The sequence below is a fragment of the Petromyzon marinus genome, chromosome 23 (assembly GCF_048934315.1).
Source record: "Petromyzon marinus isolate PM22_M1 ecotype Great Lakes invasive population chromosome 23, UKy_Petmar_22M1.pri1.0, whole genome shotgun sequence".
Classification (NCBI taxonomy): domain Eukaryota; kingdom Metazoa; phylum Chordata; class Hyperoartia; order Petromyzontiformes; family Petromyzontidae; genus Petromyzon; species Petromyzon marinus.
The window spans coordinates 18,660,928-18,679,305 of NC_133689.1; the positions used below are offsets into that span (position 1 = coordinate 18,660,928).

An 18,378-nucleotide genomic window follows, 5' to 3' on the forward strand; every position below is an offset into this window, starting at 1 on the left:
TCAACACACAGACACATCAACACACAAACACATCAACACACAACCACACACCCCTCACCCTCCCCTATAAAATATCCCAATTACTTAAATACTTCAACTAACTTTACTTTATTAAAACACGTCACGCGAGTCTAAGTCCAATCGTGTGTTCTGATTATTTTTAATTTATAAGTCAAATGGCTGTGCGCCTCGAGGCGCCGACATCAACAGCCGCTCTGGTCAATGGCCATCAAAATCAACAGCCGCGCAAACGAACCAGATCACATTTGATACACTTACAGAACGCCATCGCACGGCGTTTATATGACATGCTACGTAACGATGTTGTCGTGGATTGTAACGCGTTCACCATTGTTGTTGTTGTTGTTTTTGTTGTGGTTCTCGTGAAGGGCGCGGTTCTCGCGAGATCTCGTGACGGGCGCGGCTCTCGCGAGATCTCGGTAACCCGGAAGGGGCGGGGTCTCAGAGACGGCAGGGCGGAAGCACGCATCAGACGGCGGAGGGAGGCGGAGAAGTTGGCTGTGACAGTGGCGCGGAACACGAAGACGGCCAAGCAACGCAAATCACAGCCCAGCAGTGCCGTGGAGTCCACGACGGCGACAACAGCTATGGCGAACGAAGCCGACATCCTCTCGCTCTGCGTGGCCATGGCGAACATGACTTTCCAAGGTGCGCGTCACTATCGCACAACACAGCAGCAATAACACACAACACAAACCTATAACATACAAAACACACATCAGCATTAATGTACAACATACAGCACTGTCGCACATGTATTATAATGTAAGTTCACAAATTAATATTCTCCACTGACTCAGATTTTAGTCCCCCCACCACCGTGTCCACAGAGCATGAAGTGTGCATGGAGACCCAGGCTACAGCCAGGAGTCCTCATAGAGGCCCCAGACCCCACATGTTTGAGGAGTTGTCTGGGTTCCCCGCACGTGGTGGAAAGAGAGGCGAATATGCACACCATATGGGCACCTGGAAAACAAGGAATGGTGCAGGATGGACACGAGGTGATGGCGGAGGCTCTTGTAGTAGCGGAGGACGAGATGCTAGAGATGGCCGAATCCCCCGCTCCCATCGTATGAGTGGACGTGGAAATGTGGACAAGGGGGATAGGTCGGGTTCCTGCCAGCGCCGGTAAGTTTAACTGAGCGCACACCGTGCATGTGTGTGCAGAGGGGACGCGGTGATTAGGCCACTGCACTATGTACCTGGGGACCTTAGTTTGATTTCCAGCCATGGCTACATCAGTGGAGATTGATATATGAACCGGTCCCCGGGCCTGCCCAAAGTCGATTTGTACCTGCTGCATTGTGAAAACTTTAGCAGCAATGGGGCAGTGAAGGCGGCCGGGTGCGGCTGACCAAACCACCCACCCCTTTACATGCCATTTAGGCCTTAATAGGCGCTCACTGACATCACTTGCTCTTACAACCTAGGTAGGCTACAAGAGGGTTATTTACTCTATATGATCCGGAAGGCCACCACAATACTCTTTTCCCATAGCGGTGAATGAGGCTCTCACCTCAATCCTCGGAGCCCACATCTGATTCTCCATGGTGCGCACGCCCTGGTTTTCATACAGCATCTAGAGATGTGTTCGAGTTAGACGCTATATACATCCATCAGTGTTTAGCTATTGCGTTATTTTTAGAGTCGGGGCATAATTTCAGCTGGGTCTGTCTGGGTCAGTAACATTTTGACTAATAACCTCAACCCGGCGCACCACATCCAGTATACATCTTGCTCTGCCTGTGGCTATTAGTCACGTTCCTATTATAGTCGACTAGCGACCTAGAATATAATGCAAACCTCGAGTAGAGCCTGGACACTGCCTCTGTCTGGGCAAAGCGCAGGTTTTTCTCATGTGCCTAATTCTTGCCCTCATCGCTGATGTTCTGTGCTGTTGTGTTTTGTTTGTGGTGCACCTGCGTTGCCACCACCAGCGGACCCTATACAATGTCCATCTGCAAGGCGCAGCGGCAGCAGCTGCTGATGGCCAAGCGGCGCATCTTCAAAGCCGATTCTGCGGTGCCAAGCCAATTGTGCTGGTTCGAGATCTCGGTAAATGTACTGGGGGGTGTGCAAACGTGGAGATGGAGTATCCTAGGTATCAGGTTTTGAGAAAGAAATGCCAATTATAAAAGGTTAACAGTTGCACCAAAATAATTATAGAATATAGAGACTTGTCATTTTGGTGACCCAGGTCACTCTCGGAAATGTATGCATTTAAACTTATTTCACACCATACATAGCCAACCATGCTGACCGGAGGTGCGGGAGGACAACTAAACACAACAAGTAGTTATAGGGAAATGAGTTGTCAATTTATATTTAAGAGTGCATAGCTCCAGTAGCTTCCTGATATTGGAAGAGCGTTCCAGAAGGCCGCAGAAGTGCATTTGAATGCGCTCGATGCAGTGACTATCTTTTTTCGATGAGTGGCCAAAAGCCACTACGAGGATGACTGGAGCTCATGTGATGGTTTATGCTCCTTGACAAAAAGTGAACACATCCTGGTCTCTTGAATTCTCAACTGGTTAAACAAACTAAACTTTGACGTTGTAAAGTATCTAGTTTAAATCGACATGCAACATTGATATATAAGAATAGATGTTAGCCTTTCTGGCAATAAAAATAGTGTTAAGATGTTATAACACCATTTTGAAACCTTTTGCAAGGAATCATGTCTGCATTAACCATATATGCTCGTGGTGAACATGCAAACAAAAAACATGCTCTGGTAGTATATGCATTGTCTTTTAAACTGATTGGTCCACACCATAGACAGCTTTCTTTAGAGCCATGCCCTCTTAAACTTGTGATGCTATGACACTTTTCCTATATGGACGCAACCATATATTTATACCTGGTTCAGTTTGTTAACATCACCAATGGGGAGACAAACACAGCTTGGTGTGGTGCTCACCACATCACCGTCTGGTGTACCTTTCCGGCCTTAATTAGTGTTCACGAAGAGCACTCGCTGCCCCCAATACTCTGTAAGCCTAAACAGGGAGTATTTTCTGTGGTTGGTTGAGCAAACCCACTGCACTCTGGTCCCGGCTCCAGTAATCACCCTGCTGTTAGAGTGGGTATCTGAGCTTGGTCAATTTGACCTAAAATAAACGTACAGGGCCATTACGTAGACAATGTTAGCAGTGACAAAGACAGCCAGGTCTGTGTGTTACTATGCCCACTGCTGTGCCAAGTCAACTCAGCGCGGCTCAGGCAGCGACAGGTTGTTTTTCTACTGCAAAAGCCGTGTCACTGAGTGACACGCAATGCGTGTAGATGACATGGTGATGCTGTGTCCTCACATTGTGCTTAAAATTGGTGCACCCCAACAGACCCTGTCATAGCAGCCAGTTTATGCTAATGGGGGATGCGACATGTGCGTGTTCTTTTTACAGAAATGTTTGAGCCAAAAATATGACCCTACCAACAAAGCTCTGGACTTGAAGGCGGTCAGAATTAATGAAGGTAATTGAAACAAACATTTGTGTTTTTTTAAGTTTACTTTGCACTCCTGCACATTGACAACTTGTCACAACTCAGCTTTATTATTTGAGCCGAGAATCGTTCATACTGTTTCTTTAGTCTCATTTGTTCTAGTTTATTCATCCTGTTAGCCTAAAGATATCATTGTCATGTCATTTTAACTAATATTTAATTAATTCATCCTTATACGCATCACTCACTGTATGCATCGCGAGGGTAGGAGTTGAGTTGAACGCAACGCGTAATGAATGCACGATCACCCTCCCCCACTCCCCAGAGCTGGAGGCACGTGGTGTCGACCTGGTTTTGAACCGGAAGGACCACATGGATGGTCTGAACAAGATCATCCGAGAGAATATTCCAATGGTACGGCCTTCTCCTCTCCCCACGTGTTTTAATGCTTTGCACCTAAGGTATAGTGTTGCTGCGTTAGCTCTCTTGGTCCATTCGTCTGTAGGGCATTATTACTCTTAAAACACATTCCTGCAGAGGGAGCTGGTAGGAACGTTGCTTGCCTCGAATGATGGCTCAACGAATTGGCGGCTTATAATTTAGAGATTGTGAGCATCCGCATACTCCAAACGCATGTTGTTGATTCTCCACGTGGAGGGAAAAATGTCGTGAAGATGGCCGGATGTGGTTGGTGGCCACCCACCCCCTCGTGTGTGCCGTGGCCGCCTTCCCCACCCCGCCCCTCCCTCCCCACCCAGCCCCTCCCCACCCTCCCCTCTCCACCCAGCCCCACCCCTCCCATTTTTGGATGGACGACAGACGGACACAATAATCCCTTGTGGGCTGGGTGGAACCAGGAGGTTCCTACCAGTACAAAATACGTACCAAACTGCAGTATAATGTGGCATTGGTATTAGCGACTAGATTAATTAGTGCTGGATTAGAGGCGCGTCGCCACACGTGGATGTTGGTGCGTGCTTCATGGTTGCGTAGCCCCCATTTTACCTCGCGGTCATCGCCGACCATCGACTTGAGATAAAGCCAAAACGAGGCACGGCACGACATTTACATTGCTGCTATTGCTGCTAAACCGTAGGTGGTGGCACTGCACTGCGCTACGAACCTAGCGGCCCAAGTGTCTATTCCCGCTCACGGCCAAAATCAGTGACAATTATTCTGAACCGGTCCTGGGCTTCCACTAGGTCGACTCAGCCTCAAATGAGTACCTAGTGCGGTGAGTAAACATCGCCACTGGGGAGACAAAGGCGGTCGGCGTGGTGCTGGCCACCCACCCCCTCGTGTGCCATCCTGGCCTTCATAGGTTCTCGCTAACAGCACTTGCTCCTAGTCTGTTAAGGCTATACTGGGGATCTTTGTCTTTTGCCTCCCTTAGAGGGGAGCGGTAGTGCAGTTGTTCGCACGCTGCGCTATGAATCGAGCGACCAGAGTTCGATTTCCGCTCACGGCCAACACCAGTGACGATTATCTGAACCGGTCCTGGGCCTCCTCTCGGTCGACTTAGCCTCAAATGAGTACCTAGTGCAGTGTGTAAACATCACCACTAGGGAGACAGAGGCGGTCGGCGTGGTGCTGACCACCCTTGTGTACCGTGCTGGCTTTCATAGGTGCTCGCTCACAGCACTTTCTGCAAAAGACTGTTAAGGCTATAAGAGGGACCTTTTTCTTTTCTGTGCCTCCCTTGCTTTCCACTCCCACAGATCACATCCCTGAATCTAACGTGCAATGACCTGCACCGGTTGGATGACCTGGCAAAACTTGCCCAGCACACTCCATCTCTCAAGAAGCTGAACCTCTCCAAAAACAATGTGGGTGTGAGCGCCGTTCAATAAATCGCGACGTGACGCTCGCATGCCTGGTGCACCTCTGGTGCGAGCGTCGCGTTGGTTCAGATTCCTCGCCACAGCGAGTCGACCGTTCGTTACGCGATTCAATCCAAGTATCGATATACCTACTATTATATCTTATATCGTCTCCTTTTGTTTTGGTGCTTGTTCATTTCCGATTCGCTTGATATTATTTTAAGCATGTATTGGGTATCAGATATGCCTTTAATTAGTGGAAACGTAATTAATTATTTAAATGCAATGAATACACAAATGTGAAACGTACTATTGCAGTTTAGTACATCAACATGTATCACCTATGGGTGGTACCTGTTGATGTACTTTGTACAGTAGGCCCGCAACTCCGCATCAATACGTCAATTAACTTCAGTCATTGCACTCACAACGCATGCACCAAATGGTGTGTCGGAACCAGTTCTTTATTATTCATGCAAATTATATGCACGTTAAATTAGGCTAATGACACATAAGAGACAGACAAGGCAGACAACTAATTATATGGACAAAACATATTGGGCTGCATGAACAAGATAGGCAACAAGACAGTGCAGACAAGAGAGTACAGTGAGACATACGATGAGACGGTCAGTACAAATGGGACACAGTACATACTGGACAGGACAGACCACACAAACAAAATACAATTAATACAAACAAAAGACGAAACATAGCATGGACTCTTGAATTTGACCATTATGCTGAAATGGGCTAATTAATCAATTAAGTTGAGAGCTGATACATTCACTTAGAATATGTGATTGCAGTATTTGGCCTCCTTTGTTAACCCTTTTCAACGAATATTAAAGGAATTTCTGCATTGACTCTGCCCATTCGTAATGGAGGGCAATGTAACGTTCATAAAATGTGATCCAATATAAACGAAATGTTTGTATAATGTGTTGTTACTATCAAGGACACCCAACTGAATACCGCACACCAATGATGAAAGGGTTAACCAAAAGAGATGCAAACTATAGCACAAGGGACTGTTTACAAATATGCATACACATTTTGCCGTGACAGCTGCGCGTCAGCTTTTGCACGCTAAGGCAAATGCATTCTGCAAAGCGTTACAATCCATGCGTGGGCATGGATTGTAATGCATAACTTGTGGTAAGTTGCCCAGAAGCATGGCCCTTATGCCCCTAATTGTATGGAAATATCTCCCCTGCCATGCAGCTCAAAGATGTGAGGGAACTTTACCCACTGAAGGCCTTCAATTTGAAAGAGCTATGGCTGAACGGGAATCCGCTGTGCGACTCCTTCCACGACCCAAATGCCTACATGAGGTACCGCTCCTTCGTCATGAACGCGACATTGCCCGCTTACCCATTCGCCTGTCCGTCCACGCAGCTCCCCACTCACCCAGGCACTCACTCGTCCTCATGCTTATCCACCCACTCATCTACATGGTTTATCTTTGTGGTTGCCTGTTCAACCAATGGCTCGCCCGCACGCCTACTCCCCCACCCTCCAGCTTCACCCATGCACTCAACACCCCGCTCGCTCATGCGTTCATCCACCCGGTCACTCACACACACTCCCTTGGCCTTGTGTCCCATCTCTAACTGCATGTGTGTGTGTCAACAGCTTCGTGCGAAACCACTTTCCACAGCTCGTGATCCTGGTGAGTGACCCTCCACAGATGCCGGCCCTCAAGCTATCCCCACTCTCTGTGATATTTGTGTCTCCGTGCATTCCAGTTTCCCCACACATGCAAAAGTGCTTGTGATCAGAGGATTTTGCCAAATGCACCAAGTAAAACACTTCTGAAGAAGGTCATCATTTCCTGCCTTGGTCAAACTACTGCTGGATGAATACCTCCCCTAAGCCATTGAAATTTCTCATGATTGCGAAATTGTAATAACCCACCTAGCACCTGCCCATGAACAACTGTTAGATGGGTTCCATCTCATTGCTGCATTCTTGATCATCAGCCATTAACCCTTATGAAGACGTGTCCTGCCCGAGCCCACTTAAGTTTCTTAATTGTTTGTATAAGAGTTCACTTAAGAAAAGGTTACGTGCAGTTTACAGATGACACAGAGGAACATGAGCAGCTGTTGAATGTCATCTGTTTTTTGTTTTTGTCCTGCTGGCGGTTATCAACATCATCACTTATTGCTTCAATCATCTATCTCTAACACCATCTTTGACTATCTTCGTCACACATCTACCATCGTTACCACAATCATCACTATCATCATCATTGCCACAAACACCACCACTATTGCCGTCATCTTCATCCTGACCGCCAACATCATAATGTAATTCCATCATCACCATGATCCCTTTCACCATAACTACTACTTCCACAACAATCATTACCATCTTTACCATTATCTTCATCACCACGACTACTGTTTCCATAATCATGCTCACCACTATAATCAATCACAATCATTATCGCCATGATCTATACCACTTTTTATAACCACTACCTTCACCATTGTCACCATCAGGATGGGCAGATGCTTTCGCAGCTGCGAAGTTCTACGCCTGTGGTGCCCTCCACGCCTGCGGTGGTGCACAGAATTGCGGTACGCTTCGCTGCAACAATGAGAAATATTTATTCTCCCAACTTTTCGAGGGCCATGCGGCTCTTTGGCCACAACCCTGGCATTACTCCTACCACTTCCCATCCTCCATTTTGTCCACAGCCAGATGAAAGGAACAATATTTATTTTAAAATAATTATTATTAGAGGTTTAACGTATGCTTGAAATGGCTTAAGCATATACCAAGCTCTAATCAATCACTTGTTTACATATCCACCATTTTATTTTACAAAACATTGGCAAAAACTTAAACTTAATCAGCAGCAGCTTAACAGTTGCACCTCTTGTGCACTGACTTTGTGACATTATGACTGTTTCCGAAGTCGGCCAACATCAAAGCGTGCAGCTCCCATAGGAAAGCGAGCAAAGCGGCACAATGTAAGGGGTTTACATGACCCACTTGGAGTGGCGTCGCCCATTCAGGCTGCCATGGGATCCAGGCCAGGCCTAGTTATCTGGTTGGCAAACTGGGTAGTCATGTTGACGTCTCTCCTGTGTGCGTGCGCGCCCACTCTCGGGTGGCTGCAGGAGAACAGCTGGCAGTTCCAGCAGTGTGCGAACACCCTCATGGAACTGAACGTGAGTGCCGTCCCATCCGCACCGTTTATGGACACGACTGATAGCAAACGGTCGGGCGCATTCGCGTTTGACGAGCATCACTAACGATACCGCCCATCTCCCCTTCTATTCCACCCCTCTCTCTCCCCCCTTCCCTCATCACTGTCGCCGTCCGCCTCGGATCTCCGAAAACCGCGGTCGCCTACCTTCATCGTTCCTTTTCGTCCGACTACCGGACGGATTCCACGGGAGGCGTTCGTACAGTGAGCAGGCGTCCGCCGCAGATTGCTGGCGATCTCGGCACACATTCTCCTACCAACCCTTTCCTCCACAACCCTTATACATTGCAATTTATTTGTTTTTACCCCATTTGGGGGGAGAGGAAAAAAATAAAAAAATAACTATATTTGAAACTGTGTCCTCAAACTCACGACACACTAACACCTTGTACCCTGGTTGTTATTTCCCCCCACCTATAACCATGACATCACAAGACGCTGGCATGACGCAATGGTTGGTACACAATCCAGAAGTCGCTAGTTTGATCTGTTATCGTGGTAATCAATGGAAACGTTTCTTAAATCCATCCGGCTTATGTCCACACAACCGATATGCTTGAGTGGATAAACAATTGGAAGAACGCAAACATCCCAAAGAAGCGCCTCATTGTGGATCAAACCATCAGGAAGCTCACTGGCCCCTCACCACCGCAAGCAGTGGGACTCCATACATCAGATCCAACCTGGCCATGGCAGGAGAAATTTCCTCCACAAATTGAAAAAAAAAAGTGTCACCAAAATGCCACTGCAGGGCACCGCAACAGTGGAACACGTGCACACACCAGGAAGCTCTCTTGACCTGGTGAAGACCTCCAATACCAATAAGAGGCCACGGTCTTGGGTTATTCTTTGTGCTTTTGGGGTCCCTGACTCTGTTCACAATCATTAAGGACCATTATGGTGGGAAGGCCCGTGTAAACATACGGACCCGAGTGTCAGAGCCATTTCCTCCTGTTTACCGTGGGGTGCGACGGGGATGTCATCTGGCTCCGATACTATTTCACATAATTCCCGGTCGTGGCCAATAGCAGTGGTAAATTATATTTGAACCGGCCCTACTCCTCCCCTAAGTCGACTCAATCTTAATTGAATACCAGGTGTGGTTGGTAAAAATCAGCGCTGGGGAAACAAAGGCGTTTCTGGCAATAACACCCCAGCATGACAAGTTTGCGTCTGACTGGCAGTTTCTTAGCACAAGCCACTGTATAAAGTACAGACGATATGCATCTGACATTATATTCTCAGCATTTATGCGTTTATGTTTATAAGCAGTGTTTAGTAATAATTTTTAAAGAACCTCAAAATATTCAACTTAATTTTCGTTCACACGGTGAAAAACAAATGCAGTGCTGCTCAGCGGATTCAGGGTGAGACAACTGCAGCCAAACTGGAGTTGGTTAGAAGCACACTGCCCAGGTACGGAAACTTGTCTACTTTCTGTACTATTGCCCCATCACTCACACGATGACAAACATCCCCCCTATAGCCTTAACAGACTGTTGGGGCAGGTGGTGTTAGCGAGCACCTATTAAGGCTGGCATGGTATGCGATGGGGTAGATGGCCAGCACCATGCCCAACTGCCTTTGTCTCCCAAATGGTGTTGTTTACACACCGCACTAGGTACTCATTTGAGGCTGAGTCGACCTAGGGGAGGCCCAGGATCGTTTCACATAATCCTGACTGGTGTTGACCTTGAGCAGGAATCAAACTCAGGTCACCGGGTCTGTCGCGCTGCGCGCTAAATACGTATCATCATCATCATCATCACTGATATGGATAGGTGAGTTGATAGAAATTACATTTAATTCAACAGTTAATGGGCCAATTAACCAGTAGTTAATTAAATATGGGAGCAGTGGTTTACACACTGAAATATTAATTTGGAGACCCGAGTTTGAATCCAGCAATGTGACGGAGACATCGAGCGACGGAGACGAGACTGAGACGGCGAGCGACGGAGAGAGACAGAGACATCGAGCGACGGAGAGAGACAGAGACATTGAGCGACGGACAGAGACGGAGACAGCGAGCGACGGAGACATCGAGAGACGGAGACATCGAGCGACGGAGACATCGAGAGACGGCGACATCGAGAGACGGAGAGAGACGGAGACAGCGAGCGACGGAGACAGCGAGCGACGGAGACATCGAGCGATGGAGACATCGAGCGACGGAGAGAGACGGAGACATCGAGCGACGGAGAGAGACGGAGACATCGAGCGACGGAGAGAGACGGAGACAGCGAGCGACGGAGAGAGACGGAGACAGCGAGCGACGGAGAGAGACGGAGACAGCGAGCGACAGAGACGAAGACAGCGAGCGACGGAGAGAGACGGAGACAGCGAGCGACGGAGAGAGACGGAGACAGCGAGTGACGGAGAGAGACGGAGACAGCGAGCGACGGAGACGAAGACAGCGAGCGACGGAGAGAGACGGAGACAGCGAGCGACGGAGAGAGACGGAGACAGCGAGCGACGGAGAGAGACGGAGACAGCGAGCGACGGAGAGAGACGGAGACAGCGAGCGACGGAGAGAGACGGAGACAGCGAGCGACGGAGAGAGACGGAGACAGCGAGCGACGGAGAGAGACGGAGACAGCGAGCGACGGACAGAGATGGAGACAGCGAGCGACGGAGAGAGACGGAGACAGCGAGCGACGGAGACAGACGGAGACAGCGAGCGACGGAGAGAGACAGAGACAGCGAGCGATGAAGAGAGACAGGGACGACACAAAGGGACAGTGAGGGATAGGGGAAGGAAGCGGAGTGAGCGAGACGGGCAGAGCGCGGCGAGCGAGCTGCGGCTAAGCGGAATGACGGAGTCACAGACGTACTGTGAAGAGTTGTAATACAAGATGTGTCGGAGAAAACAAGAAAGTTGTTCGCGTCAAGTCGACCACTACAAATATAACCAACACTACCAAGACTTGGCCCACCCTGTTGGAGGCGACGGCCCATTATCACCATTAACATCACTACCATCATCAACATCACCATCACCAACATAATTAACTATCATCACTGCCATTACCGTCATTAACATCACCAACGTATTTATCACCATCAGTAACAGACATAGCATCACCATCATCACCAGCACCATCACTCAGCTCACTATACAGGGGGGGATGTACCGGTTCCAACATCATGTGGAGGTGTGAGGTGGTGCGAGGTGGTGTGATGAGGTGTGACAAGGCGTGTGGATGTGTGAGGTGTGTGGATGAGCGAGGGGGTGAGCGAAGATGGAATCAGGGTATATGGAGGGGCGTGAAGGTCTGGAGATGAGGGGCGTGAAAGTGTGAAGAGCGGTGTGGTGGCGGTGGTGTGTGGTGGTTTGTCGTGGTGGTGATGGTGCGTGGTGGTGTGTGGTGGTGTGTGGTGGTGTGTGGTGGTGCGTCGTGGTGATGGTGGTGCGTGGTGTTGTGTAGTGGTGGTGGTGTGTGGTGGTGCGTGGTGGTGTGTGATGGTGCGTGGTGGTGCGTGGTGGTGTGTCGTGGTGCGTGGTGGTGTGTGGTGGTGTGTGGTGGCGTGTGGTGGTGCGTGGTGGTGTGTGGTGGTGCGTTGTGCTGCGTGGTGGTGTGTGGTGTTGGTGGTGCGTGGTGGTGCGTGGTGGTGTGTGGTGCGTGGTGGTGCGTGGTGGTGCGTAGTGGTGTGTAGTGGTGTGTGGTGGCGTATGGTGGTGCGTGGTGGTGCGTGGTGCGTGGTGGTGGTGTGTGGTGGTGCGTGGTGGTGCGTGGTGGTGTGTCGTGGTGCGTGGTGGTGCGTAGTGGTGTGTAGTGGTGTGTGGTGGCGTGTGGTGGTGCGTGGTGGTGGTGGTGTGTGGTGGGGCGTGGTGTGTGGTGGTGCGTGGTGGTGCGTGGTGGTGTGTGGTGGTGCGTGGTGCTTGGTGGTGTGTGGTTGTGCGTGGTTGTGTGTGGTTGTGTGTGGTTGTGTGTCGTGGTTGTGTGTCGTGGTGTGTGGTGGTGAGGTGCGTGGTGGTGGTGTGAGGTGTGTGGTGGTGTGTAGTGGTGGTGGTGCGTGGTGGTGTGTGGTGGTGTGAGGTGTGTGGTGGTGTGTAGTGGTGGTGGTGTGTGGTGGTGCGTGGTGGTGCGTGGTGGTGTGTGGTGGTGTGAGGTGTGTGGTGGTGTGTAGTGGTGGTGGTGTGTGGTGGTGCGTGGTGGTGCGTGGTGGTGTGAGGTGTGTGGTGGTGTGTAGTGGTGGTGGTGTGTGGTGGTGCGTGGTGGTGCGTGGTGGTGTGTGGTGGTGTGAGGTGTGTGGTGGTGTGTAGTGGTGGTGGTGTGTGGTGGTGCGTGGTGGTGCGTGGTGGTGTGTGGTGGTGCTTGGTGGTGTGAGGAGGTATGAGGAGTAGTCCACGTCACGCTGCTCGTTGATGACGTCGAGCGTTGCCGTCTGGCTGTGCCGCTGGTTGCAGAGCGAGCAGCTGGGCGTGCGGCACCAGGAGGAGGAGGATCAGTCCACGTGTCTCCTCCTCCTGCTCCTCCTCCTCACCGTGCTCCAAGCAGCGCGGCTCCGCGTCCTTGCGGCCGCCGGGGCCCCTGGGGGCACCGCCACCACCACAGCAACGACGACGACGACGACGAAACTAGGACAACAACAATAACACTGGCACAACAACAACACTTGGAGGATGACAACACAGAGATAACAATAAACAACAATACTGGGACAACAGCGATTCCAACAACGACGACGACGCTGCGTGGAGAATCACAACAGTGATGATGACGGTGACAGCGATGACAGAGACAACAATGAACACAACAACACTGATCACAACCACTACAATAACAACGTGGCCATTAGCACCACCACCAACAACACGGGTTGCCATAGTACTACAACCACACCCCACAACAACAACCACCACCATCACCAACAACGCAACTACCAGACAGAGCAACAAGGTGACTATGACCAGCCTTGCCCTCTCCTGCTGTGCTGCCTTGCCCACCATGCCCTGAGACTGCCCTACCCCTGCCCATCCCCAGTTTTGCCCTCCTCTACACTACCCCACCCAGCCATACGCCTCTACCCCAATACTCTACCCTACACAGCCTTGCCCTCCCTGCCTCCTACCCTACTCTAAACCCTGCCCTTCCCTCCTCTCCTTCACTGCCCCCTACACCTGCGTCCTGTCCCCCTGGCCCAGTCGTGTCCTGCCCTTTGTCACTGCCCTGCTCCGTGCCCCCTGCCCTCATGCTGCTGCTGCTGCTGCGTGTAGATGTGGATGATGTTGTAGAGGAGGAGGCTGTGTTGGAGGTGTACACGCCGTGGCGGTGCAGCACCACCTCCTGGCGGCACCACGGCCCCCCCCCCGTACCCCCAAGGAGGGTGGGAGAGGGGTGACAATGAACAGGTGAGCGTGCAGGCTAGTCACTGCACAGGTGAGTACTGTACAGGCAAGTGCACAGGCGAATGAGTATACAGGTGAGTGTGCAAGAGAATGTACAGGTGAGTGAGCGTTCATGTCAGTGTACAGGTGAACGTGCAGGTGAGTGTCACAGGCGAGCGTTCGGGCGAGCAACTGCAACGCGTCGTTGCCGCACTTGTGGCCCAGGTTGTGCTGGCAGGGCACGATGACCACGGGCTTGGAGAACATCTCCAGGCAGAGGGGCCACAGCTGCTGACGTGCTCCAGGTGGTCGTAGCGCGCCTGGGATTCGCGATCAGCAACGACGTCCGGCCCCGCACAGCGCCTCTGCACGCTCATCGCTACAGCTGTCACGCACAGGCAGAAAGCCTCGTCCCTACAGCTGTAACGCACAGGCGGACAGCCTCGTCCCTACAGCTGTCACGCACAGGTGGACAGCCTCGTCCCTACAGCTGTAACGCACAGGCGGACAGCCTCGTGCCTACAGCTGTAACGAACAGGCGGACAGCCTCGTCCCTACAGTTGTCACGCACAGGTGGACAGCCTCATCCCCAAAGCTGTCACGCACAGGCGGACAGCCTCGTCCCTACAGCTGTCACGCACAGGCGGACAGCCTCGTCCCTACAGCTGTCACGCACAGGCAGACAGCCTCATCCCTAAAACTCACGCACAGGCAGACAGCCTCGTCCCTAAAACTGTAACGCACGTGCATTGGAAGCGCTACCAACTCACGGAATTTGAAACACATTCCACTGTTACATGGACTTCCTGAGAAAGAGGTATGGTGTAGGTCTAACAATGGGCTTGTCAAATCAGAAGCTATCAGTGGGTAAGAGGTGAGTGTGCGGTTGGCAGTGACATGCAGTGGGAAATTCTAAAATGTGAGTTTTTTTTACTAAATCGGGGTAGGTTCCCAATGAATGTGTAGATTTAAGGATCAAACATAGCCTCTGGCAAGGAAACGGGTATACAAGTGAGCTGCTGGGAGATGGAACTGTTGTAAGGTTATGGCATGGTGCTTTTGTGAATGGTATACAGCTCCATTTTGTAAGAGTGCTTCTATGCAAAGACCGTGGTGCTGAAGAGACATTTCAACATCGCACATGTTATAAATAACCATTTTAATTGCATAACTCAGCCCCCAACTCACGGCGTTATAACTGCGGGCAACGAGTTTCAACCACAAATGCCTGCTAGGATGTCCCTGCCGTGTTGCCTGGCAAATGGCCCTCTGACCCGGTTAACGCGAAGACGCAATTCACCAAAAGTAAAAAATGAGTGTTGACCCAGACTCAGCGCTTGGGCGCCGCGGTGGCGAGATGTTCACTACCTCGCCTGCTGTAATATTTGGAATTTGTTTGCGTCTCTCCCCTCGGTCGCGTGTTTTTTTTTTTCTCCAGGCCCTCTGGGTTTCTTCCTCCACATTTAGTATCAATCAGGATCACGCGTTTAAGAGTATTTGGCTGCTAACATTTCCACACGATGATAAGCCACTTCGTTGGACTATAATGTGTGGCCAGGTCTCTTCTGAAAAAAAGGCTACAATGGCTCAGTGGGCCCCACCTGCTAAAATAAACAAATAGTTTAGTGGCGTCCAGCGTTCAGCTCTCACGAGCCCCCTCCCCTCGCCCCACAGTTGGCCTCGGGGTTGGGCCACCCCCCCCCCCCCCAGGCCAATCGGGACTCAGCCCCCCTGGTCGAGGCACTGCGTCCCCACATTGAATCTACGCAGCTCAGCGACGGTAGCGAGGACCTCGGGTCGACCTTTTATCTTTCGACGTGTGTTTACAGAAACGAGTATAGCGAGTCATTCACGTTTGATGATTTTACCACGAGTCGAATAAATGTGTTCATTTTACATCGGTAAAAACACTTTTGTATGACTTAATAAACATTGCAATACTGTTTGCAATTTACTCAGGGCCCTCGTAGCCTGAATCCGGCCCTGTCTGGTCGGCGTCTCTCGCCCCTGAGGAGTCGAGCGCGCCCGGCGAGGGAAGCATGGCCTCCACCTCGTCGCGCTCGTGTCACTACGAGGAGGAGGAGGGCGAGGAGGTGGCGAGGCGGACGGAGGCCCCGAGGCAGCTGCTCGGGGCCTCTGCTGCGCACCGGGGACGACGCGGGGCTGGCGAGCCTCGCGGCCTCCGTGCTGGTGAGCGTGCCTAGCAGTTGCACCATTCAATTCCGCTCGTCCAGACGGGGAGAATTCAATTACATTTATTCGATGCGACGTTTCTTATGGGATTTAATAAGCGACAACATTTTGACCCCAAACCGAGAGGATTCTGGGATGTTTGTGGTTTATTGGTAATAACTCTGGAAGGAAACGTCGCTGACCCATCAAGGTGGTACTCCTACTGCTCGCCTCGTCGAGAGGAATCCAAATATATGAGTCGTTAAGCTATGGGATATGAAATGGACGATCGACCAATAAAACAACATGTATTATGGGGTTGAATGCTTTTTGCTATTCACAAACTAGAACAAAAGCAGTCATGCAAATATCTGATTTAACACCGCACAGCAAAACCAGTTGCACCATTCAATTCCGCTCGTCCAGACGGGGAGAATTCAATCACATTTATTCGATGCGACGTTTCACATGGGATTTAATAAGCGACAACATTTTGACCCCAATCCGAGAGGATTCTGGGATGTTTGTGGTTTATTGGTAATAACTCTGGAAGGAGACGTCGCAGACCCATCAAGGTGGAACTCCTACTGCTCGCCTCATCGAGAGGAATCCAAAGATATGAGTAGTTCAGCTATGGGATATGAAATGGACGAGCGACCAATAAAACAACATGTATTATGGGGTTGAATGCTTTTTGCTATTCACAAAATAAAACAAAAGCAGTCATGCAAATATCTTATTTAACACAGCACAGCAAAATCAGTTGCACCATTCAATCCCGCTCGTCCAGACGGGGAGAATTCAATCACATTTATTCTTTGCGACGTTTCATATGGGATTTATTGAGCGACAACATTTTGACCCCAAATCGAGAGGATTCTGGGATGTTTGTGGTTTTTTTGTAATAACTCTGGAAGGAAACGTCGCAGACCAATCAAAGTAGTAATCGTACTGCTCGCCTCATCGAGAGGAATCCAAAGATATGAGTGGTTAAGCTATGGGATATGAAATGGATGAGCGACCAATAAATCAACATGTATTATTGGGTTGAATGCTTTTTGCTATTCACAAAATAAAACAAAAGCAGTCATGCAAATATCTTATTTAACACAGCACAGCAAAATCAGTTGCACCATTCAATCCCGCTCGTCCAGACGGGGAGAATTCAATCACATTTATTCGATGCGACGTTTCTTATGGGATTTAATGAGCGACAACATTTTGACCCCAAACCGAGAGGATTCTGGGATGTTTGTGGTTTTTTTGTAATAACTCTGGAAGGTAACGTCGCAGACCCATCAAGGTGGTACTCGTACTGCTCGCCTCATCGAGAGGAATGCAAAGATATGAGGGGTTAAGCTATGGGATATAAAATGGACGCTCGACCAATTAAACAACATGTATTATTGGGTTGAATGCTTTTTGCTATTCACAAAATAAAACAAAAGCAGTCATGCAAATATCTTATTTAACACAGCACAGCAAAATCAGTTGCACCATTCAATCCCGCTCTTCCAGACGGGGAGAATTCAATCACATTTATTAGATGAGGCGTTTCTTATGGGATTTAATGAGCGACAACATTTTGACCCCAAACCGAGAGGATTCTGGGATGTTTGTGGTTTTTTTTGTAATAACTCTGGAAGGAAACGTCGCAGACCCATCAAAGTGGTACTCCTACTGCTCGCCTCAACGAGAGGAATCGAAAGATATGAGTGGTTAAGCTATGGGATATGAAATGGACGAGCGACCAATAAAACAACATGTATTATGGGGTTGAATGCTTTTGGCTATTCACAAAATAAAACAAAAGCAGTCATGCAAATATCTTATTTAACACAGCACAGCAAAATCAGTTGCACCATTCAATCCCGCTCGTCCAGACGGGGAGAATTCAATCACATTTATTCGATGCGACGTTTCTTATGGGATTTATTGAGCGACAACATTTTGACCCCAAATCGAGAGGATTCTGGGATGTTTGTGGTTTTTTTGTAATAACTCTGGAAGGAAACGTCCCAGACCCATCAAGGTGGTACTCGTACTGCTCGCCTCATCGAGAGGAATGCAAAGATATGAGGGGTTAAGCTATGGGATATAAAATGGACGCTCGACCAATAAAAAACATGTATTATGGGGTTGAATGCTTTTTGCTATTCACAAAATAAAACAAAAGCAGTAAAGCAAATATCGTATTTAACACAGCACAGCAAAATCAGTTGCACCATTCAATCCCGCTCGTCCAGACGGGGAGAATTCAATCACATTTATTCGATGCGACGTTTCTTATGGGATTTAATGAGCGACAACATTTTGACCCCAAACCGAGAGGATTCTGGGATGTTTGTGGTTTTTTTGTAATAACTCTG

At 49.7% G+C, this 18,378-nt stretch overlaps 1 protein-coding gene across 2 annotated transcripts; it reads left to right on the top strand.

The window, feature by feature from the left end:
• The first annotated feature begins 514 nt into the window (after positions 1-514).
• On the top strand, positions 515-8,852 carry LOC142925705 (uncharacterized). 2 transcript variants are annotated; one of them, XM_076069085.1, is made up of 11 exons: positions 515-669; positions 822-1,149; positions 1,959-2,076; positions 3,426-3,495; positions 3,791-3,879; positions 5,184-5,291; positions 6,510-6,619; positions 6,921-6,957; positions 7,793-7,870; positions 8,417-8,467; positions 8,711-8,852. In XM_076069085.1, exons 1-11 carry the CDS (start codon positions 609-611, stop codon positions 8,711-8,713), a joined length of 1,053 nt encoding a protein of 350 aa, XP_075925200.1. In that variant the 5' UTR covers positions 515-608; the 3' UTR covers positions 8,714-8,852. The 2 variants fall into 2 exon arrangements, with proteins under 2 accessions (XP_075925200.1, XP_075925201.1); XM_076069086.1 differs by having other exon boundaries at positions 852-1,149.
• Positions 8,853-18,378: the final 9,526 nt, after the last annotated feature.

Coding starts and splice junctions, on each gene's coding strand:
- LOC142925705 (XM_076069085.1), top strand. CDS start 609: ATGGCGAACGAAGCCGACATCCTCTCGCTCTGCGTGGCCATGGCGAAC. Junction 5,292..6,509: donor TGAACCTCTCCAAAAACAAT/GTGGGTGTGAGC, acceptor CCTGCCATGCAG/CTCAAAGATGTGAGGGAACT. Junction 7,871..8,416: donor CGGTGGTGCACAGAATTGCG/GTACGCTTCGCT, acceptor GGGTGGCTGCAG/GAGAACAGCTGGCAGTTCCA.